Consider the following 23,750-nt stretch of genomic DNA (forward strand, 5'->3'; position numbering starts at 1 on the left):
TTAACGGCCCGGTGTGTCTCCCCCCCCGCCCCGCCCCGCCCCTCACAGTCCGCCCCCTGGGAGGAGGGACCCGCAGATGGCGTCACTAACCGTCGCCTCGCCAGCGCGCGGACTGACACCGCCTGCGCCGCTCCCCTCCCCGTGGCGGGAGGCGCCGCCGCTCTCTCCCCGAACGGGCGCGTTGTCTCTATGGTGAGGCTCCTTTCCTTCCCCTCTTCTCTATGGTGCGCGCCTAGGCCCCGCCCTGCAGGACGGCGGCCATCTTGGCCGGGTGGCGGCGGCGGCCGGAGCACGTTGCGGGCTGGCCCGCTGGAGAGGGGAGGCGGTTCCCCGCTGCGGCCCGGCCGGGGAGCGGGGACGCCTTGCTCTCTCCCCCCATCTCCCGGTAAGCAGCCTCTGATGGGGCGAGTGGTGGTGGATACCGGCGTTCCCGGTAGTTCTCTCATACCGGTGGGGGGAAGGGAAAGGGGCCCCCTCCTCCCCTTACCGGGAGCCGCCGCCAGTTTCCCGTGCTGCCGGCCCTGCCCCCGCCGCTGGGCTCGGCCTGGGGGGCGGTCCCGGGGCCTGGGGCTCGCCCCCACCCACCACAGGAGCGGGACCGACTGACCGCTCCTCGCCCGGGCCTGGGTGCCGGCTGCTCCCGGCCTGGCCCGGCTTCGCGGCAGGGCCGAGCCGCCCGGGAGTCGTCGTCCCCCTGGCTGAAAGGGAGCTCAGCTGCACGCTCCGTTGAACCAGGGTGTCGCTCCCGGCGTGGGGTGGGGGGGCCTGCCCTTCCCGGGCCGGCGCTGGCGGCACATGCGGTTCGTCGTCTCTGGCGTCATCTTCCAGTCGTACGTCATCTTCCAGAGCTCTGCTTTTCTGTCAGCCGGCCCGTGCCGTGCAGCGGGGCCGGGAGAACACGTTTCCTTCAGCCGCGGGAATCGCTTTGGCCTGGAGGCTCCTGGCGTCCTGGTGGCGGCGGGCCCGGGATTTGTGCGGGGGGAGAACCGGTGTTTTTCTCCTGTGGAAGCAGGGACCTCCTCTGCTGGAGGCAAAGCGCCGGGTTTTGCCTTATTTGGGGGAAAGTTAATATCCATGTGCGTGTTTGTGTGGTGAGGAGATCCAGGCTTCTCGCAGGTTTGATAAGGTGGTAGGATAAGGCTGGGTTTTTTCACAAATTATGTGTAAAAAAAAAAAACAAAAACAAAAACGTCAGGGCTTTTTTATCTAGGACCGTGGTAGTGATTCCTCTCTGGAATGCACTGAAGTATTTCACCTGCAAGTTTCTGTGACAGTTTTCAAGCTCCAATTTAAGTTTCCCAGCTATGGTTTCCTAAACAAGTGGTCGTGAAATATTTCTCTAATTTTCATGTGGTAGATTGCTAATTTATGGGTTTATTTTCATGTATTTCACTTCATGTTAAAAGGAAATTTTAGAGATTGAGTGATAATTAATACTGTTCAGCACCAGCTAAACACACCCACTCCTTATGCTGCGTCAGTATATTTGACCATATGCTTTTCATGTTAACATTGTATTAATTTTCATATTCAGGTTGTGCCTGATGAGTAATATAATGAGTTAAATACAGTAGGGAGATTTAGGGCTTGTTTAAACTTATTTTTGTACGTTGTCTTGGTTTCTAAAACAAATGTCAAGACCTTGAGTATAGACCAGTTCTTAATTCTTAGTAGATTTTGTTTGTTCTTGTAACATTTGTTATTATTTCTGCTTTGACGTTTACAGATGTAGTAATCTCCCCTATGCAGTTTGAAAATCTGTTCTTTGTCTTTCGTTTGCATTTTCTTTGGGTATTCTAGTTCATAACTTTCTTGTTATGGGGTGACTGTGTGTTGTACATTAGCAATAGATTGAGAGAGAATTTTTGAGGTTAATTATTTTCAGAGGAAAGTGCAAACGCTGCTCATCCTCACTTCTTTCCACAGCATTTATCTTTGAGGTTGGATGCAATGTAATTTAATAAGATGATAACTGTCTTTTTGCAAAGTGACTAAAGTATGGCTCAATTCTGAACACATGGATCTTGCCTTCCCATCATTTAATTGAATTGTCTCTAGTTATGTTTCAGTCTTCATTTACTTTTTTTTTAATGTTTCTCTGTTTAAGTGTGAATAATTCAACGCAATTACAAATACTTCTTTGTCATAATTGACTTGACTTAGTAAATTCTAGCGTAACTCTAATGCCTGTGAAAGAAATAAATATTCTTAACGCAAGTACATTACATTTGTTCTACAGATTGTACATTACTGTTCTCTTCTGTGACAGGTAGCAAGGTCTGCTTACATGTGCTTTTTTTTTTAAATTTCTTCTGGTGTGGCAGAGACAGCAACTGTGTCGGAGAGCCTAAGAATGCTGACTTAAATTGCTTGTGATAACATGTTTTGCGTCTTATTTTTAAACGTGTTTTAGTGTTTGTATTAAGTGTCATAATTGGACTTGAAGGACAGCTTTTGGCTTCAATGAATGATACTGTCAAGGTGTTTAGAACTTTTGGGGTTTTTTTGCTAGCGGTTTTTATTCCATCTTTCATTCTTTCACCTATGTTGTCAGGTCATCATTCTGGAACGATTTTCTGTTGTCACTCCATCATAATTCACTAATTCAAAATAACACTTTACTCTCGTAGTTAGTAACAAATTAATATTTTCATACTTTGTTTTTTCTTCTGTTCTTCTTGATTTGGAAAGGAGAAGTACAGACATGAACTTAAATACTTCTGAATACCAGTTTCTCCTGCCCTAAACTGCTGTCTATACTTAACAATTACTGGTACGCTGTATTGTAGCGTATGTATATTGGATGTGTTGCTGAGCTGTGTTCAGTGTATTGAGAGTTCCGCTGTCTGCACTTTGAAATCAGACGATCCCATTCAGTATGTTAAGTTAAATGCCACCAAAATAACTGCATATAAATATGGAACTTGAATTCATGCTGGTTTTGAACAGTGTTATTTGCTCTAAACTGTCAGTTCTAAGTAGAAATTATTCTTTTCTCTTGTGGGCAATTACCATCATAGACATCAGGATAGTCCTGGAAGTATTGCAGAAGAGACGGAAGTCACAAATATTTTCGTCTGAAAATGGTTTAAGACCACTGGAGAGTTTTGGATAAACTGACGCTTGCATGGGAGCAGGGAGGCACAAGTCCATGTCTCTGTGCTGGTTCATTAGCTCTGTTCCCCCCCCACACCAAGTACTTTATAAATGCTTGGTGTACTTACTCCTGTGGCCCCTTCAAAACTCTTTACCACAGATGGGCATTTTCCCGTATAACTAAGAAGAAAAAAAGATATAAATCTTAGGCTTTTTATTACTTACCAGCCATGGTCTGATTCAGCAACAGATAGTAGTGTAAACTTCAGTCTGGTTATCGCACCAGGACTGGGTGGAAAGCTTGCTGAGGTAAGTGGCAAAACTTTATTGTTTCAAGCCATGTTTGACTGGTCTTTTAGAGCAAACCCCATCCCGTTCTTCTGTTTTGGTGCTTTTAAGCTAAAGACCGGAGTGGAAGGATGGGTGGCTGAGGGGAGGGTTTGTCTGGTCTGTGATCTGTGCTGCTCAGGCAGTAACCTCCTACAGAGGTTTTGGAGGTTGGACAGAGGGAGCAAGTTCCTGTAGTATGGCAGCTTTGCCTTCTAGAGCTTCCTAGAATACCTAGAAACCCATAGAAATAGTTTACGTGCTAGTTGGAGCTCAGATAACTAGCAGGGAGAGCCCTGTGTGGTCTGTCTGCTCAGGGTACTCAGACACTCAGGGTTTTTTGGAGAAAGGGCTTGATGCAGATTAGGCACTTGCCTTGGGAAACCAAAGAGTGAGTGATTCACTCATAAATACTCTATGCAAACTACAGGGCTTTTATGAAAAGAAAAAGAATTCCCAAATTCCCCCAAAATTTCCAAAGAATGTATCTTTATTTGAAGCACTGACAAAATCCAGTATGTGTCTCCTGGAAAATTACCCTGACTCAGGCATCCTTATAGTTTTTCAGACTAAGACTTTATGTTTCTGGTTTTCTTATGTAAGAAAAATATATTAAAGTAAGAATTACAAAGCCATTATTCCATGCCTGTTGGCCTGATCTATGGATGTAATATGGATGTTAAGCTCTACTTTGTCAATCTGGTCTGACGATACAGAACTGTAATATCAGTTTTTCATTCTTTTTTAAAATATTCAGTCACTTATTTGAAAAAATCAACTATGTTATTAGGACTTCTTGGCTTAGGAAATGTTAAAAGATGAAATAAAAAAATTTGAAACATTAAAAGTAGAAACTGCCATGCTAAGGTTGGCAGCGTGACTAATAATTACATTCATTTATATCTGATGAAGAATATCTTTTGACATTAATGTAAAAATACTTTGGAAATTGAAAAGAGGAATAAGACTACCACTTTTGAAAGGGATAACTTAAAATATCCATAACTATGGTAATAATGGATTTAAAGATACAATAACATCTTAATTTCTGACCTTTGCTCCCTTTTAGATGCCAGTCTCTTCCTTTCTTTCACATTACAGTAGTATCTGTAGGATTTCGTCCCACTAAAGTTCACAGATGGGTTTAGGGAAGAATGGAGTTTAATGTGCCATACACCTGTTTTATTCTTACTTCTTTCAGGAGATGGAAAGTCACAACCTTTCTTCATATAATAGCCATATGTAGTAAATAGTCTCTAAATCATTGCAGGATGCTTTAGTTTGGTGGAGCAAAGATGAACTGGACATACAACAGAAAATGCTTTATTTATTAAGAAACGTTGGAATCCTTTTCTAGGAGGGAAGTGAACATGAGGACTGTGTGGAAACCTGAAGTATTTAAGACTCCCACTTATGTCTTTGAGCTACTGATACATATTGCATTGAATTAAAATGATTTTGAATTGGCATCATCTGCAGGGCTGCCATCACTGTATTTAGTGGTGTTGAACTGGGAATGCTTTGTTCTTTATTTATGGTCTTTCTTTAGACCTAAAAAATAAAATCTGTTTGTCATCTGTAGTACCTTGTAAACTTCCGAGAACCTCACAATTCAGTTGTCTTTGTTGTTCTGGAGCTGGTGGAGGGAGTTGTCCTTAGGTGTGCGTTGCTCATAGGAAGATAAAGTCATTATTATTATTGTTACTCTCAGTACTACGTGTAAATATGGTAAAGGAAATATAAATACACTTTAAAATACATTTCACCTTTTTTATCTATCAAGACTTAAATTTTAAATCCTTTGTCCTGTCTTCCCTCCTGCTGCAATTGTTGACATAAATTTCCAATCTAGTGCTTGTCAATGGGTATTACAAATATCCAAGCAAGGGAAGAAACAGTTATGTAGAGGAATACAAGCAGTAATTTCACTTCCTTGAGTGCATTTATTTGTGATTTCAGGAATATTTAATCATCTAGTACTCAAAGACCTTTCTCTTCTAAAAATAAAGTAATTTTATTAAGAATCTTGCTTATTTTTATCGGAATGTTTTATAGTCATTGATACTATATTAGGAAATGCAGACTGCAGGTGTACTTATTCAAATACTAATGGAACTCAAAAAAAAAAAGAATCAAACTTTGTCACGATTACTTTTCTATATGCAACTACAAATTTTCACTTTGAAAACTGGTTGAAATTTTACAGTATTTTAATCATTTAATATAGAATATTGGCGTGCAGTTTGAAAAAGGAATATTATAATCAGATTCTTGGATTAATAGTTACGGTCATAATTTGACCTTCCCAGGCACTGTAGTGTGAACAAGGTTACTTTACACAAGGCAGCTTGTGAACCTGAAATTTGCAGTAGTATAGATTCGTCTGTTCTTACTACGACATACTTCTCTTGGAAACAAATAAGTTCTCAGACATAATCACAGTTTTATTTTACAGTGGAGAAATAGTAATGGAATGGAAAGCGGATGCTAAAGATTTGTGCAGTTATCTACACATCAGTAACCCTTACTACTTGTATCTGAGACTTAGCTCTGTTTGCCATCTTGCTTAAAAGAGGAAAATCAAATCATTTTGCTTTTTCATCTCTGAACTCTGCTAGTAATAACTTCAGGTAAGACTGTTCTTCCCTGTGCTGTCAGTAATTATGCTTTCTTTTGGATTTTTTTTTTTCTTTAGATCTGGAAGACTGCCACTACTCCTCATAATTGGTGTTTAACCCTAAATTGTGCATTATGGCAGACAAATTAACAAGAATTGCTATTGTCAACCATGACAAGTGTAAGCCAAAGAAATGCCGTCAGGAATGCAAGAAGAGTTGTCCTGTGGTTCGAATGGGTAAGAGATATAAATTAAAAAAGTATTTAAGCAATTGGTGAAGTTTTAAATCTTGTAGTAGAAGGAACTATTTCTTTATAATTGCTAGTTTTATGCTTATCATTCATGCTCCGTTTCATAAAGCCTTTAGAAGTATCACTGAAAGCATGAACAATTCATAGTAATAATGACACTTTCCAGGTCTTTGGATGATCCGAAGCTTCCATGAACGTTAATCAGTTACGTGTTCCTCTGTGGAATTTAGTAATACCGGCAAGAATTCTGATTTATCAGAAACTTTTTTGAGTTAATCTTCTTTTTCCCCAGGAAAACTTTGCATAGAAGTCACATCACAAAGCAAAATAGCATGGATCTCAGAAACACTTTGTATTGGTTGTGGTATTTGCATCAAGGTAAGAGTTAGGCTGCTTTATTAAAAGTGATAACATTTCCTTATTATGCTATTATATTTAGTAATGCATACTGTAACTTCAAAAAGCAGGTTTTTTTTCCTGAATAGTCAGACCTTATTAACTGTTATTTCTTATAGAAAGTGAAGTACTGTGTCAGTTTATGGAACTGGTTGCATTGCAGGGTGTGCGGGGCTTTGGTTTTATTTAGTTTTGTTTGTTTGTGGCTATAGACACTTAGCAGTAGAAAGCTGTTTTTGTAAAAGAGCTAGAGAATATATGCAGTGTGCCTCATTTGTATTGTAGACTGATAGTCTAAATTGCTAACTATTGAATTTGAAAAATGTTGTATAGGACTTCTTTGGAAAGTTGACTATGTAAATTAAGTAATTTGGTAGAAGTTCTTTTAAAAATATTTAAATGTGCAGCTGGGTGCAGTACAGAACATAGTATTCTGTTAATAAATTTTTTGTGTGCACTAGTAATCTATAAATTTATTTCAATTACAGAAATGCCCTTTTGGAGCCTTGTCAATTGTTAACTTACCTAGCAACCTGGAGAAAGAAACAACGCATAGATATTGTGCCAATGCCTTCAAACTTCACAGGTATTTTATTTTTCAAATCAATGTAAAAGGTAGTCTAAACATAATGCACATCAAGGTGTTCTTGGTTATTACCTCAGTAGCTTCCTTTTTGAATATTAAGTACTTTTTTCTTACTAAAATATATTATAATGAAATAAAACTTTAGTGCTCGTTTTACAGAACTCCTGTTTAAAGAATAGACTGCTCTTAAATCTTTCTTACAATATTCTATTTTTAAGGAATATTGATTTAATTTGAATTATATATTGGCAAGTTAACAAAGTAGGGTGAAACAATCAGAAAGTCTGAAAACAGGTTGTAACATTTACTTTACCACCAAATATTGTTGTCTGATAGCATTAATACAATCCAAAGTTATTGATGTTGTGTACAGGTTGCCTATCCCTCGTCCAGGTGAAGTACTGGGATTGGTTGGAACCAATGGGATTGGAAAATCAACTGCCTTGAAAATTTTAGCGGGAAAACAGAAGCCAAATCTTGGAAAATATGATGTAAGTATCAGCAATAAAATAGAGTTGGCATAGATAACTGTGGTTATACTTTTTTTCACTGAATTTTCGTATCTATGAACACGATAGAATTTGCAAGGACATTGGCACTTTCCTTATTAACAGCCAGTGACTGACTCCACACACAAACAATAGTAGAAGCATGTTGTTAACACAGGCTTTTTTGAAAATTCTGTATATCTTCCAAGAAAGACAAGAATACTAATTACAATTGTAACTCATACCAGAGGTAGGTTTCTGTCTTTAAGTCACATTTAAGGGTGTTTTTTTTTTTATATATCAATCTTTAAAAATGTCAACTTTTTTTCCCTGCACAATTTACCTGTTCCCCATCAGGGAACAGGTAAACGTAATTGGTAACATAAATGTTACCCATTTAGGTAGCTCGAGTTTTGGAATTTCTTCTAAACGTAATTGGTAACATAAATGTTACCCATTTAGGTAGCTCGAGTTTTGGAATTTCTTCTAAACGTAATTGGTAACATAAATGTTACCCATTTAGGTAGCTCGAGTTTTGGAATTTCTTCTAAGTTCAACGTTGGTTTTATCTGAACAGTTCTAGTGTCTATGAGCGCTTACCGTGTATCCTTGTGATCTCTTAGGCTTCTTTATCTTTGATTCTTTTTAAGATGATCTCTTATAAAATATGTTACTATCGTAAGTTGTTGTTGAAGATATTTCCCACTGTACACTTCAATAATGAGTTCTGAAAATCCTTAGTTTCTTCATGTTGCTAGACACTTTGAAATTTTAATAGTATTTTTTGAGAACCAGACACAGAACAACTTGTAGTCTGCTGGCCTTCATGGGAGATCATAATCCATTTTCCTATGCGTTTACATTCAGTCAGCTATGCAGCCAGCAAGCAAAATAATTTAGAGGGGTTTGTTTACCTCGCACTACTCCAAAGAGTGAATATTATTAGATAAAAGACATAAATAATACCTATTGTGACTCTTCTTATTGAACAGTATTTCAGTTCTCACCTTCAAATCACGTGGTAACAATTGAATTCTGATGCTCACTTTTGCCCTTCAAGAAGGACTTGTAGGAACAAGTGTGTTCAAACTTTCTTCATCAGTTTTACTTGAAAGAGTAACATTTTACTAAATTATTCATTTCATGGCTGCCACTTAAAACTGCAAAGAAATAATCATTTCCCACCTGTTTTCCATTCTCTTTCAAGTTTGGCTTATATTATTTTGTGGACTTCTTGTTTCAGGTGGTAGTATTGCAGAAATAACAAAACTTTTGATTTTCTGAATGTGTACTTAATTGAATTACCATGCTTCAAAAATCAGACTTTCCTGTGAAGACCCAAGTCATTATGACCACAGAAGCACGTGGTATGAAATGAATCTTCCGTGTTGCTTCTGCTCTAAAACTTATGAAGCATTTCCTCTGTGTATTTGCTTGTTTTGGAAATATGGCTGTGTCGCTCTGTGCTGTTTACCATCAAAATAAGTAAGTTGTCACCATTCAGAGCAGTACGCTGTATAAAACAAAACTGTACAAGTTGTGCCTTTTTCCTGGGTGATTGCTCTGAACAGTTCCTTTTTTTTTTTTTGTCATTTTTCCTTTGATTTTATCAGTCCAACCCTTTTTTTCTTTTTTTTTCCTTTGGATTAGCTGGATCAGCTAATAAGTGCAGTTATGCTAATCCATACTATAATTTTCTCCATGAAGTAGTTTCGCTCGTAGCTTCGTAACTGTCTTAAGGACAGTTGTGGATGTCCTAGGGGCAAATTTAAAGTCCTTTTTCTTGAAAGAGCTAGTGACACCTGGAAAAAAAAAATACTTGAACTTCTGACTTCTGTTTTGCAATTTTCTAATTTTTCTATTATTTTTTTTTAATGGAAACATTGCAGCGGCAAGATTACCTTGTGGTAACTAGCTTTTGCAAGCGTATTCTTTTTGTTGTATTGATCGGAATTTTAAAATTCAATATTTTATGTGATGTTTTTAGAATGGTATAAGTAAACACAGGCTTTAATTTTGTCACAGGATCCACCCGACTGGCAAGAAATTTTGACTTATTTCCGAGGATCTGAATTACAGAATTATTTTACCAAGATCCTGGAAGATGACCTGAAAGCTATCATTAAACCTCAGTACGTGGACCAGATCCCTAAAGCTGCAAAGGTGAGAAATTCTGTGAGCTAATAGAAAGAAGGCTGGGAGCCTCTCCTGTCATACTTCTCTCGTGTTTAAAGATTTTATTTAGTAGCATAACTGAATGTTGAACATCCACTACTGTCTGAAATTTTTAGTGTAGAAGTAATGTTATGGAATTTTTTTCTTATTATGCAGGGAACGGTGGGATCAATTCTGGATAGGAAGGATGAAACTAAGACACAAACTGTTGTATGTCAGCAGCTTGGTAAGTAATTTTGTAAAGTTAAACTTCAAAGCATTGGAGAAATTCATACTTACTGAAAAAGAAAAATTACTACTAATGTGATACGAGATTCAAATTATACCAATTTAAAAAAAAAAAGAAAAAAGACGCTTTAGTGCTTGCTGTAAGCATATCTGAACCAATGCAAATAATCCTTTCTAGTGGCAAACTAATTGATATGTGCAGGTTAACAGAATCTACTGCAGTTTCTGTTTCATGGTAGAAAACGTATATTTTTACATCTGGAAGAATTCCAGTTTGCATCTGCTGCTCTTGCTTGCTTACAACTCCAGCAAAATCTTAGCATCCCCCCCTTGGGAGAACCGTTGCGTATAGGAAATATTATCCAAGTACAAAAAACCTTTTTCTTATTTTCTCCCCCAAAAAAGCCCTGTATATAACTAATTATAATGGGAGTAATATTGACTTCTGAGAATAATGCAGTTAATAAGAACATCATCTGCATAGTCCAGCCCTAGTAATTTTTTGTAGGTGTTTTGAATTCAGTTGTTAGGTATTAATTTAGGTATTGCTAAATTAACACCAGGGTTCTTTTGGATAGATCTGGTGGGGCTGCATTATGCCACCAAGAGCATGGTCTTTGAGTTCCACTTAACTTAGTAGTGAAATGGTATATTCTTGAGATTTCCTGTTCATAAAGCCAATGAGAAAATACTGGCTTCACCCATTTGCTGTAACATTTGGGGGACTCGATTTTCCTGAAAATCAGAACTCGTCAGCCAGGTCTAGCAAGAAATACTTTTAAAACTGGTCTAGTTTCTTTTTAGGGCCAGAAATCTTTACCGACTACATAGTGTAAAACCAAATAGAAATGTAATCCTTCTGCGCGATAAGCAGCAGCCGTACAAGTTAATCAGCTAATGCTGCAGAGAAGCCGTAACTTGCTGTGACTTACAAATAGCGCTATCATGCTTCTATATAAACTGAACGCTTCTTTTACTTTTCTGTTTTTTTCCTCTGTGTAGGATGTCTGCTGTGATTAAATATGAATTGTTGTGTTGATTATAACATATCTAAAATTAACCACTTATTTGCAGACTTAACCCATCTGAAAGAAAGAAATGTCGAGGACCTTTCAGGAGGAGAACTTCAGAGATTTGCTTGTGCCGTTGTTTGCATTCAGAAGGCTGATATGTATGTTTAATTTACTTCTGTTACACTTTGCTTCTAATAATCTGTCTCAGAATATGGCCCTCTAACTTACGTTTATTGTTAGAAATAATTCTTTTGTTTTAAAAAAAAAAGGGATTTTTTTTTTTTTAAATTGGTTTTACCAACTCAGCAGCAAAGATCCGTAGTTGCTCCATATATCATCTCGATAGATTTTATACTTTAATTCATCTGACTGGAAATAGCTAATTTCAGAGGCCAGTGTTAAATTTCACCATCACAACTTCATAACCTGTCCCTAATGTCACATAAATGTATCCTGTTCGACAGCGTACCTCACTCAGCCTCTCTGAATAAGAAGTGGAGAGATCCTTCTCCACCTCTGGGAACTTGTGTCCCTCTTCTCCTGGCTTTCAACCAGGAAATCATTGTCTAATCTATGCTGTTTCCTGACTCCTTGGGACCAAGAAAGCAGGATCAGAAGAGTTATGGTTTTTTAAGAGGTTTTTATTTTTTGGTGTGTGTGTTTGTTTGTGTTGGATTTTTTTGTTTGGCTGGTGCGGTTTTTGAGTGGGTTTTCTTGTTTGTTTTGTTCTGTTTTTCTTTTTTGGAAGATGCCCTTCTTCCAGTCTTCTAAAGTATTTTTGCACTTTTCAGTTCATATTAAATGTAAGCTGAATCAGAACTGAGTGCATGGGATTCCTAACCGATTGCTGATTTCTCCTAACATTTGATAACTTTGCCAGAGCTTTTGGCAAAGTAATACCTAACTTGTACCGTTTAATAATTTCACATGACAGTCATCAGAGATTGAAAGCAGGTGTCAGCCCATAATTCTCATTTTTTGTCTCTCTTTTTCAATATAAGTAATAATAATTTTTAATTTCTATGTATTTCATAGTTAAAATGTTAGTATTAGGTTTGAATATGTAGAAAGCTTGTATTCGCTAAGACTTCATTCTTTCTTTTGGGACTAGCTTCATGTTTGATGAACCTTCTAGCTACCTAGATGTCAAGCAACGCTTGAAGGCTGCCATTACTATTCGATCCTTAATAAACCCTGACAGGTAAATACAAACTTCAAATGCTTTGCTAGGCTGTAATAATAGGTGACTGTTTACAGAGGGAAGAGACATCCAGTCCATCTCCCTAGAACTGCTGACTTTGCAGTATGGTACACTAATAGAGTTTTAAAATATTCTAAGTCAGTAATATTCTATTCTTTTGTGTTTTAGAAACTTATTTCCTATAGTTTCTGTACTATTTCAGCATTGGGGTAAATTTTGTAATAAGGATGTGAAAATATAGGTGGTTATTTTTCACTTGAGTATTGCTCATCCATCCCCTCCTCACAAAGATATTTTTTTTTCTTCAAATGTGCTAAGTATTTTTTCGCTCCAGTCAATCAATATCCTTCCACTTACTGTGTACATAAAGAAGCTGCCAGTTTACACTGAAGATGGACTTTCAACTTGTCATTCACAATGTCTGTTTGTTGGACAGTTTAAAAAAAAAATGCTTATCAGAGATTTGAACTCTGTCTTTCTTTAATATAAAGCTAAGAAACCATATTAAATGAAAATCATGTTGATAGCTTTTGCTTATGCAAGACTAAAGTAAGAAAGAAAGGAAAAATGTTTTATATTGAAGCATAAAAGCATCTCTCTGGCTTTTATTTCAGGTACATTATCGTTGTAGAGCATGATCTAAGCGTGTTAGATTATCTCTCTGACTTTATCTGCTGCCTGTATGGTGTGCCAAGTGCTTACGGTGTTGTTACTATGCCTTTCAGCGTAAGAGAAGGTAATTCTTGCCATATTTCTCTTCTTAAACATACCCAAAAAATTCTGTTGAAGAAAAAAAGTGTACCAAAAAGCTAGTTTTCTACTGAACATGTCTTCCTGTTATAGTTCAATAACTAAAAAACTACTGGGTATTTTTGTGCAGAATTTCTGCTTTACGTGATCCTGAATTTATAATTCAACCCAAAAGTCTTAAGTATGAAATGCCCTTTCTCTCTTGCTATGGACATAATTTTGATACTTGCAGGTGTTTTGTAAACAGTGGAGTTACACAAAAGACCCTATAAATAGTAGAGAAAGGGCAGGAGACAGTTTGCACAGTACAGAGGTATGTAGCGTTCAACTGAGTGGACCACACTTGCGGCACTGAGACTCAGTAACAAGGTTTCTCTGAAAATGGGTCCAACAGCAGTAGTTCCTTTAAACCCTACACACATTGCTAATACTAGGTTTTCAGGAAGAGTTTCTACAGCCTTTCTGTAATTTTCGTAAGATTTTTCTCCATTCAATTTGCATAATAGACACACTTTCAAATAGGAGGTTTGTTACCTCTTTTAACCTGCCGTTTAAAATCCAGCGTTCTTCTTGCCTGATTGGAATTTACAGCCAAGAATTGAAATCCATCTTATCTTGCTTTGTTGTAGACCTTTTCAAATGATCTTTTTTTTCTCCCTTCATAGGCATAAACATCTTCTTAGATGGCTATGTCCCAACAGAAAATCTAAGGTTTCGAGATGCATCTCTGGTATTTAAAGTGGCTGAGACAGCTAATGAAGAAGAGGTTAAAAAGATGTGTATGTACAAATACCCAGGAATGAAAAAAAAGATGGGAGAATTTGAACTCTCCATAGTAGCTGGAGAATTCACTGATTCTGAAATTATGGTGATGTTAGGGGAAAATGGTAAGTGCAATACTTGTTGGAAACTGCTTCTACAGCCCTAAATATGCTCCTCAAGCCCTTCTCAGTCTAGGAGCCAGGCTTCAAAATCACTGGGTTTGAGTCAGGTTGAACTGCTTGTTTCCGAGTGAAGGTGTCATGCCATGAGCTTGTGCTCTGTATAGCGGGAACTTGCAGTTATTGAATGTTAATGATGCCAGCGTGCTTGTCTGTTATCCCATTTCAAGAACTTAGACTGGCAGGATGATCATTGACCAGGTGAGCTTAGCAACAAGTCTGGACTGTTGTAGCTCTAGATGTCTCTTCCATTTGAAAAAGCAAGTAATAGCAAGTGCTGCTTGCTGGAAGTGAATGTAGAACTTCCGAAAGCAGTCTGATTTTTAAAATGTATTCTTTATTAACTCTTTTTTTTTTTTTTTGTACGAGTGACTTAATCATTAGAGGTCTGTTACTAAAAAGTGTGAAGTAATATGTAACTTGAATTTTATTTTAGGAACTGGCAAAACTACGTTTATCCGAATGCTTGCAGGAAGACTTACGCCTGATGAAGGAGGTAATCCTTAGTACCTTGGTCGAAACCTATTTTGAAGATACTTGAAAAGCTCCTGTTTTCATTATAAATTTTATCTTTTTATAGGTGAGGTCCCAGTTCTAAATGTCAGCTACAAACCACAGAAGATCAGTCCTAAATCTACAGTACGTTTAAGTCTTATTTATTAAGTATTGTGCTTGCTACAAAAAGCATGTTTGTAGCACACAGGTAGAATTTCTTTATGCCCAGAACAAAAAGCTCTAATTCAGTTTCTACTTGGTTTGGTGCATAAAACTGAGTGGCAACATTTTTCTGTTACTAGGGAAGTGTCCGTCAGCTACTGCATGAGAAGATCAGAGATGCCTATACACACCCCCAGTTTGTAACTGATGTAATGAAACCTCTTCAAATAGAAAACATCATTGACCAGGAGGTATTAATTGCCTGAGACGACATCCTAACTTTTCTTCTTTAATTCTTTACCTGTGCCTGAACTAAATATGGCTTTATTCTTCCCCACCCCAATAGGTTCAGACCTTGTCTGGTGGTGAGTTGCAGCGCGTTGCGTTAGCTCTTTGTCTTGGTAAACCTGCAGACGTCTACCTAATTGACGAACCTTCTGCATATTTAGACTCTGAACAACGTCTAATGGCTGCTAGAGTCATTAAACGGTAACGTATGCATGATGGGAAAAATAACAGAAATTTTCAGTAACTTTACAGTAAGTTTATATTCAGCTATCTCTTTTTGTATTTCTATTTCAGTTTCATTCTCCATGCTAAAAAAACAGCTTTTGTGGTAGAACATGACTTTATCATGGCTACGTATCTTGCTGATCGTGTGATTGTATTTGATGGTATCCCTTCCAAGAACACACTTGCGAACAGGTAAGAGACTTGTTTGGATTAGTAAGCAAGATTAAAGAGGACAACATAAACAATTTATTTCTATCAGAAGCATCAACAAAAATAAGGAGGTGAAGCATCTTTGCCTATGGAAACTTAAGCTGCACTTAAAGTTATCCAAGAGTTCCCTGAGCGTTCTGGCTTTTGTTTTGAAGCAAGGAAAAGAAAATTAGATTGGCCCATACTTAGAGGCTGCCTAACAGAAAGTTGGGGTATAGTTGGAGAATGTAACCAAGCCCTCAAAGACTAGACCAGCTCCTGGCTTAAAGTAGCCTTACAGTCAGCAGAGAACATATAAGTGGCATCAATTGTGAGGAAAGAAAAAGGGGCCAACTGTAAACTAAGTGTGCTTGTGAAAGTACCTTTCAGCTGTATGGAAAGAAAGCCAGGTAGTAAAGGCACATGTGTGCAAGTCTTGTGAAGCGCAGGGCTGGACTGCAGCATGCAGCCTACACTATGATTTTTACTCTTTCAGAGCTGTTCCCTGTGATATGTCTACTTTGTTCCTGTAAATAATTTCATGTAAATTACAGAGACTTTCTAAGGAGCAGCCTTATTAGAAAACAAGCTTTTAGAACAGTGTAATTCCCAAGTACTTAATGTGAGACAGATGAAGTAAACACATTGGTCTAGCAGTGGGTTTATTGTGTTTACAACACAGTGCTAGCCTGGTTTTGATGATGTTCCTTCTAAGAACATGTTTGAATTTAAAAAATCATGGTCACATAAATGCTTGTAAGCATCAGCATGTTATGATTCTTGTTTTATCTGGCTAACGGTGCAACTCTAGGTTTTTCTCTTCAAATGTATATAACTTAAGTGTGCCGGCACAGGCAGGTGAGTGGATAGAAAGTAAAAAGAACGTAAAGGTCGCAGTTTGAAGCCTTGTAGTGCCATGCTGTGATACTGCGAAAGATGAGGGTAGTGGTTATGACCTCTTGTCTGAGAGATGATTTGACTAAAAATGTAGCCCATCCTGGTATGTCAGGTAGAGCTCACGCTTGCGTTACCAGACTCAAATGAGCTCAGGATGGAGATCAGAGCTGCCCGTAATCTGCAGAGTATAGAACTTTGGAAAATGTTCTTCTCTCTTAACAGTCCACAGACTCTTTTGGCTGGAATGAATAAGTTTTTATCTCAACTCGAAATCACGTTTAGAAGAGACCCCAACAATTACAGACCAAGAATAAACAAACTCAATTCAATCAAGGTAAGAGAGAAGCACCTTTACAGTAAAGAAGCCATGACTGTTTAATATAAAACCAGGTTTTAAAATAAGGAACAAAATTAAGACTAACCTGATAGTTTTGCTGTGCTGGAAAACGGCACATGAAACGAGTAGTAAAAGTAATGAGGAAAGTAGGAAGGCGTTGAGCTAAGTGTCTTTTATTTCAGCTTTGTTCAAGTCTGCCAAAGACTGCTTCAGGTAACATTGGCCTTTTTTCTCTTCCCAAGGACGTGGAACAAAAGAAGAGTGGGAACTACTTTTTCCTGGATGACTAAATATTGAATCTGGCATATAGAAATGCATATTGGAGTCCCAACACTTGTGGATGAGAAGGCTCAATCAGGTTTTAGAACACTTCATCTTTTGGAGCTTAAAATCTCTTGCTGCGTGTAACATCTGAGACCAGTAGCAGTACAAATCCTAGTCTGAGTAAAACTGCCACTTTCTATATTTTGGTGACACAGCCCTATTTTCAATGTAATAACTTCAAAATAGACCACCTCAAAATTGTGCAAATGAGTCTCCAGATTTTTCAAATTTTAAGGGAGGTTTTCAATTCAATATATCCTACTCATGTACCAAGTACTGACCGAACTTCCTCATTTTAAAAATCTTTCAATCTGTTTTCTGTCGAGCTACAGAAACAACTCCTATTTTAAAAAGGTTGAATCTCTCTGGATGGGGGTTTCATAAATAAATATCCTCCTAACTTACAGCTCTTCTGTGACACAGTGCAAAAATTCTTGAATTAATAATTTAAAAGTGTGTATATGATGTTGTCAGGCACACCTTTTCTCACACTACAGAAAGGAACACACAAAAGCTAGAGTACAAACTATCTATAACAACATAAAGGAAGATATCTACACCTTTTTTAGTCATCTGTCCCTGAGCATCTTCTCAGACCTAGTTACAGGAGAATAATCAGCTAAATAAAGTCTTAAAGAAAATACTAAAATCCTTTCAATCGTCTGTAGCTTAAACCTGCAGAGTGAAGAAAGGTTAACAGCTGTTTTTTCCAGTTGCTTGTTCTACAAAAACTTGACCGTGTACTTTAGGAAGTAGGTTTTTGAGTAAGGAAGCCATCAGTTTCACACAGTACAGACACCTTGTCACCAAAACCCTCCTTCTGTACTGGTAGAGCCACACAGCCGAAGAGAACACTTACCTCAAAGCTTGTAACAAATTGATCTATATACGGCTTTTGTTAAGGATTAGAGAGGGTATGGCAGCTCATCTCTGCGCACAGGGTCTACCTATATTTAGGGATTTTCTAAAGCACTGAACAGAGTTAAGGTTTCAGTTCATGCGCGTACGGCAAATTGTGTTGGGCTCCAAGGGCTCTAATAGCACCCTAACTAAAAAGGGATTTACAAAAACCAAATCAGATGTTTCAGAGGTGACAGGTAAGTGGCCCCCTTGTGTTGTACTAATTATCTGAGGAGAAGAAAACAAGCCTGTTTCGCTTTGCAGACAGCTAGTGAACCAGCTTACTAAACCATCCTGTCTCTGTATAGAGTTCCCTTAAACACAGTAGTACTGCTTTGTAACGTGTCCAAGTAGCACTCCGTTTCTCTACTTTGTGATTAAGATCATGTCAGCCTTTAGAAGCACATTAAAAATCAAGGATCATCCTGCAACATCCTGCAAAACCTGCCATTTTCAGGGACACATATACAGTATTTCCAGCAACAAAGAAAGAAAGGTGTAACCAGTTCTCTTGGGTAGGGAAACAGACTAAAATGTAGACTTACGAGCAGGTGTGAGAATTCTGACCAATTCCTTCCTCCATCTGTAACTTCTGGCACCAACCATCTTTCCATCCATGGAAAGATTAGATTTTTACAAGGTTAAGATGCAAGAAGCACTTTTGCCTGAAGTGAAAGCTTTAATCCTTACTACAGACAAAACCGAAGATAAAAAAAAAATAGCATGTTAAAAATTGATTTCTATATAAAGTAAGGTGCTGCAGGTGCCTATAGTTAAGGGTTCCTACACAAATCTTAAGCAAGTAAGTTTCACAGATGTGTAAAAATAACTTTCAGCTACATATCTTAAAAGTAAGGAACAGTATTTTCCATGCAGCAGTTGTGTGTTCTGCCTTCACTGGCTTGTGAAAAATGTTAGGGGAGATGAAAGAAAACGACTTTATTTGCATCTTTCCCTCATAAGTTACAGGAGAAGGCAGCAGTTTGTCTTTTGGTGGTGGGGTGGGTTTTTTTGTTGTTGTTTTTTTTTTTTTCCTTAAGCCATTATGTCTGTTAGTAACTTGGGTATTTAGTAACCTTGGCAGCATCAGGAGTTAAATACACTCCCCCCAGCTGTGTCTGACTGTCCATCTGTATTATGCCAGCAGAGGTACTCCACGAAGAAGTACAGGTAAACGAACACAGCCTGCCAAAGGCTAACCATAAGTAAAATTTATCGTTAAGACGAGTACCAATTCCTTTGGACTTGAGTTCTGCATCTTCTGTTAATCAGTCCTAATTAGGGGAAGGTAAAAATGTAGTTTAGCAAATAGCTGAAGCTGTGCATCTCAGTTCATTATATGCTAAATATTACTGACCTGTGGGATCCTGCAGTCTACATCTTGCCCTAGGTAAAGGGTTTGGCCAATCAAGCTCCAAGTCTTTCAGCAAAACCAGAGAAAACCATACTTAATCAAGTGAGGGTGGAGAAAATATTACATCTGCACATTTCAGTCCTTACCTGTCCTAGAGCAGCAACAGGGCATAGGCCCAGCTTAACTATTTTAAGTCAATTTTTAGAAGTACAGCCCTACCACTTACTGCCGTGCCTCTTTTCCACTGTTCCCCAAGAAGTTTCTGCAGGAAGCCTGTACTGCCTTTGCTTTTGTAACAAAGCTCACGATCAAATGCGTGCTCTGGTACTGAATTACTATTTCAGTGCCTGCTGGACAGATGTGGGCTACAACTGCAGTTACGGTTTAGAGCTTCCCAGGAAAGATAATAAGAGGCCCCGTTTAAAGTCTTTGTAAGTAGCAGAGGTAAACAGAGGACCACAATAGTATCGACTCTTGAATCCTTCGGTGCATGCTTAGTTCTCAACCTGAAAAACTGAAAATTGCCTCTTGAATCCCTGAATGCATTTCTGCATGGAAAAGCATTTAGGTTAAAAAGAACACGCACACAAAAAACCCACAACGCAGCCCCTGCCACTACCCCTTTGAATAAGAACTAGAAAGCCAGTTTATGTCCCCTTCTAGTTTGTAGCTTGCCTACATATTAGCTCATTGTTTGCAGTTCTTACAAGTGGCTCTGTCAGAACACCACCATACATACATTTGATGTCACTGCAACAGTTTCAAACACGTAAATTAATTTAGAAACAAAATGAAAAGACAAACATTTATTTTAAGTAGGGGTTTTATACATGGCATGCATCTGAAAAGAAACTATTTGTCACAGAACTATCACTCAAGTTTCCTGATCAAGGGTGTACAATCTTGGACATGAACGAAAGGGCACCATCACCTACACTACTATATACAGAGATATAAAAATATACACAGGTCATTTTACAGAGCAACAGAACTGAGTGAATACTGTGCACGCTGCACACTCTGAGTTTGGACAGCTGAACGTCCAAACTGCAAAGGCAACAGGAACACTGTGGAGATCATTATCGGGCAGGGTCAGAAGAAACAGCATCAGAACTCTGACACAGTGTAAAAATATAAGGCAGAAGCCACTTTCTTCTGAACTGGAGGGAAGAGCAGAGCACACCGCGACTCCCCATCTTGCTTTTTAAAAGTAGTTCCAGCAATGAGTTGTACATGCAAAACATAAATTTGCATCAACAGTGCAACAACAAAAGAATACTGAACAGTAGCTCAATCATACAAACTTAAAAAAAAAAAAAAACGTAACGTACTTTATGCATCTCTCCTCACAAAATAGCTAGGATTTGTCAGTGCATTAGTGTTAAAGTGGCATTAAAAAAACTTCTGCTATTATAACAGATGCAGAATTATTTTGGAAATGCATAGCATCTACATTTTTATTGTCTTTGTAATTATTTAGTTGGCATAGGCACCATTCTAGTCACACCAGCATTAAGAATTCTTGGTGGAAACAGCCATTCTTATCAATTCATACACGGCTATTCTTGACTGCTTGTCTTGATTTCAATTTCAACAAATAAATGCTTTTTAAAATTCAAAAATATACCCTATGAATATTAAAAGAACTATATACAACATACCTAAGACACAGGGTTAGCTGGCTGCTGTACGTGTAACACACTGAAGAGAAACATTCAAGTTTGACAGATTATTTTTTTTTTCTTTTTTTGAGATGAAAGGCCTTTGGGTTGGAAGCATATCAAAGACAACAGTGCAGTAGGCTGAGAATTCCTTTAGCTCAGTTCAGAACTAAGGCATTGTATGATAAAATATACATTTATATTTGGTGCAATGTTACCGTCAATTTTAGAATCTAGATCACGTCAAAATGCTATAATTTGTCACTAGTAAATGTACGTATCCATCTTCTATCACAAACTCAAAATTTCTGGGGAAAAAAAAATAATTATCAAACACTAAACCTATATTTTTTTTTTTCTAATTTGACATCGAAGAAAAAATGCTAAGCCAAACAAACTATAATCAAAAAAAAAAAAAAAAAACCAAAACCAAAGCCACATATGGTAGGAGTTCATGTCCTCCTAGTCTTTACTTGCCGAAAGTTAAACATATCCTTGAACTTTACTAAAAAGAAAGATTTAAGATTTCAAACTGCTACTTCAAATTACTTTTTGCATTTCAAGATTTTCAATTATCTAATCTATTCATTCTATGTTTGATGCCCCCTCTGATTATCTCCCAGTGTTGCCCTTCTCCTGTCATTCCTATATGGCCTCCCTCTGAAGTTTCGCTGATACTGGTAGCCGTCATCTCTGCTTCTGCTGGGTGGTCCTTTCCAGGCTTCCTCGTTTCTTTGGAACTGGTATCCTCCCCTGCTGGAATAACCCCACTCCAGTCTAGGCCTTCTGCCTCCTCCGTAAGTCTGGTTATAAAATTGCTTGGATCTACCACTTCTCAGCATATCGGAAACTTCACTCTCGTCTTCAGAGCTCTCTTCCCTTGTTCTCTGTGCCCTCCTTTCTGCCTGCACGTTACCAGCACCCTTGGAATCTCTACCTTTATCTGTCTTCTCCTTACGACTGGAAACACTATTTTTCAGTTCATTTTTCGGTGGTTCTGCCAACAGTGGCGGAGCATTGGCCACCGCCGTCTGCCTCTCAGTCCCCTGTATTTGTGGAGAACGGTTTTGTTGGCTGGATGGTTTCTGCTTGACAGGAGAAGCAGAAGGACAAGTCTGCTCCAAGGGGGGTGCCCTACCTGCAGTTTCTTTTGGGGCACTGCATTCACTGCTCGCACCAGCCACGGGGAAGGGTACGGTGTTCGAGCCACTGCTGCTGTTAGTCTTCTGACGCTGTTCTGTAGAGTTTACGGCAGGAACCGGAGGGCTGCATTCTTTAGCCACGTACATGTTTGCGGAGGTGCTGGCTGTTGCCTCTTTGTCCTCGGGCGACATGACAACATTAGGTCTTGCTACTGAATTTTCAATGAAACCCTGAACTGGGTACCCATACCAAAAGTGAGGAAAGAAAGGAGGTGCTATTGGAACAGCTCCTAGGAAGTGATTGTGTCCAAAGGGTGGCTGTGGGAACATGTTCTTCCCTCTCAGGGACTCCTCGTAGTTTGCATGAAGGGCTTGCACTGGATTCTCCGACTCTACACAGACCTGTCCTTGACTTTCTGACACCTGAGCTGTCGGTATAATCAGAGGCAGTGATGGAGATCTATCAACCTGCGGAATTTGACCGTTGGATCTGACCTCACCCTGAACAGGAAAGTGCCTGTTTGTTCGTGCAGTTTCGTTTTCATTCTGAGTCGGCGGAGCCTCCTGGAACCAGAGGTTGTGCGGATACACAGGGAGGGACACGTTTGGGTACATTCTACAAGCAGCTAAATAGGCCTGATGCAGGGGGTACAAGTAAGAATGGGGTGCCCACATGGGACAACTGTATGCCTGCAAGATAGGGAAAAAAACAAACAAGAATATTTGGTCTTTTGAATGTTCAGAGATACAATAGCACACAGGTCACTTACCATTTTGAAACAATTAATTACAGGAAGTAAAGGTTAATTTTATTTACAGTGACTGCCATCAATTCTAAAGAATATCTGAGACTCCAGAACTCCAGATAGTAGTTCTCATTTTTTGTTTTCCTTCCAAATGCAGTTGAAATGGGCAACAGTAACAAACAGTAAGAAAACTTGGTAACATAATTTCTATATAGTTAATTTAAACACATGATGCCATTAAGTCAAGCTTTAGAGAACACACATTTCAAATTCATTTTCCAGAATCACAGTTATTAATTGGCAATTTGCCCTAGTAGCTCACTTTTCAAAATTCTAAGGGTGAACAATCAAAACAACAAGAAGTCATATCACACATATATTTTCACTTAAAAAAAAAAACAAAACACCCCAAAAAAGACTATACTGAGACCTGAAGTTAGACCATTGCCCGACGGACAATCTGTAAATATTGAAATCCATATATATGCTCACACAACCCACAGATCAGCTTCCTCAGAAGCTCTTTCATAACGCAGGGCCCTAGGTTTCACTAGAACATACAGTACACTTTCCAGATACCGGTGGGAGTCACACAACAGGCACGTGCCATTTTCAGCAGCAGCCTTTTCTGCGCTGTCAGTGAAGAGGAGCTACGTTCACGACACCGAACTCATCCACCTCAGGCGGCAGCCCCCTTCCCTTTCCTCTACTTCCATGTTAGATAACTAGCAGGCAGCAGCTTACGGTTACATTGCTCGGAGATAGAGATTATAAACACAGACTTTGTGCTTGTACCATGGTACCTCGCCACTGGCTCGAGAGCAACCATTGTAAGATGCTTTTATAATACGATGTGCCAAATATACATATTTCAGGCTGTAGAGAACACCACAGAAAGGCTGATGGAGGCAGAAGGCTGGCTAAGAAAACACTGAAGTAAGTAGAGGGCAGAGCCCAAAAA

General features: G+C 38.7%; 3 protein-coding genes across 11 annotated transcripts in view; 1 reads left to right on the top strand and 2 right to left on the bottom strand.

Annotated features, from left to right (window-relative positions):
• Positions 1 to 615, bottom strand: part of ANAPC10 (anaphase promoting complex subunit 10) — a 38,135-nt gene extending 37,520 nt beyond the window's left edge. The window contains exon 1 of one of the 2 annotated variants that reach the window (XM_054203987.1): positions 488 to 615. The gene's annotated coding sequence lies outside the window, so the exon portion shown is untranslated. Of the gene's footprint in view, positions 1 to 90; positions 182 to 487 lie in introns of those variants that run through there. The other variant, XM_054203986.1, reaches the window with a different exon arrangement.
• On the top strand, positions 58 to 21,376 carry ABCE1 (ATP binding cassette subfamily E member 1). Of its 2 annotated transcripts, none has more exons than XM_054203983.1 (18): positions 58 to 192; positions 6,119 to 6,277; positions 6,584 to 6,669; positions 7,176 to 7,273; positions 7,647 to 7,764; positions 9,787 to 9,924; positions 10,093 to 10,162; positions 11,239 to 11,335; positions 12,289 to 12,378; positions 12,993 to 13,114; positions 13,794 to 14,015; positions 14,506 to 14,565; positions 14,650 to 14,708; positions 14,867 to 14,977; positions 15,073 to 15,215; positions 15,309 to 15,431; positions 16,548 to 16,659; positions 16,905 to 21,376. In XM_054203983.1, exons 2-18 carry the CDS (start codon positions 6,175 to 6,177, stop codon positions 16,950 to 16,952), a joined length of 1,800 nt encoding a protein of 599 aa, XP_054059958.1. In that variant the 5' UTR covers positions 58 to 192; positions 6,119 to 6,174; the 3' UTR covers positions 16,953 to 21,376. The 2 variants fall into 2 exon arrangements, with proteins under 2 accessions (XP_054059958.1, XP_054059957.1); XM_054203982.1 differs by lacking the exon at positions 58 to 192 and adding an exon at positions 241 to 385.
• Positions 20,032 to 23,750, bottom strand: part of OTUD4 (OTU deubiquitinase 4) — a 36,147-nt gene continuing 32,428 nt past the window's right edge. For all 7 annotated transcript variants that reach the window (XM_054203971.1, XM_054203972.1, XM_054203977.1 and 4 more), the window contains one exon: positions 20,032 to 22,733. In XM_054203971.1, coding sequence (XP_054059946.1) covers positions 21,492 to 22,733 — 1,242 coding nt within the window. In that variant the 3' untranslated portion in view covers positions 20,032 to 21,491. The remainder of the gene's footprint in view (positions 22,734 to 23,750) is intronic.

This window comes from Rissa tridactyla, chromosome 5 (genome assembly GCF_028500815.1).
Source record: "Rissa tridactyla isolate bRisTri1 chromosome 5, bRisTri1.patW.cur.20221130, whole genome shotgun sequence".
NCBI classification, from domain to species: domain Eukaryota; kingdom Metazoa; phylum Chordata; class Aves; order Charadriiformes; family Laridae; genus Rissa; species Rissa tridactyla.

Coding starts and splice junctions, on each gene's coding strand:
- ABCE1 (XM_054203983.1), top strand. CDS start 6,175: ATGGCAGACAAATTAACAAGAATTGCTATTGTCAACCATGACAAGTGT. Junction 12,379..12,992: donor TCCTTAATAAACCCTGACAG/GTAAATACAAAC, acceptor CTTTTATTTCAG/GTACATTATCGTTGTAGAGC. Junction 14,978..15,072: donor AAAACATCATTGACCAGGAG/GTATTAATTGCC, acceptor CCACCCCAATAG/GTTCAGACCTTGTCTGGTGG.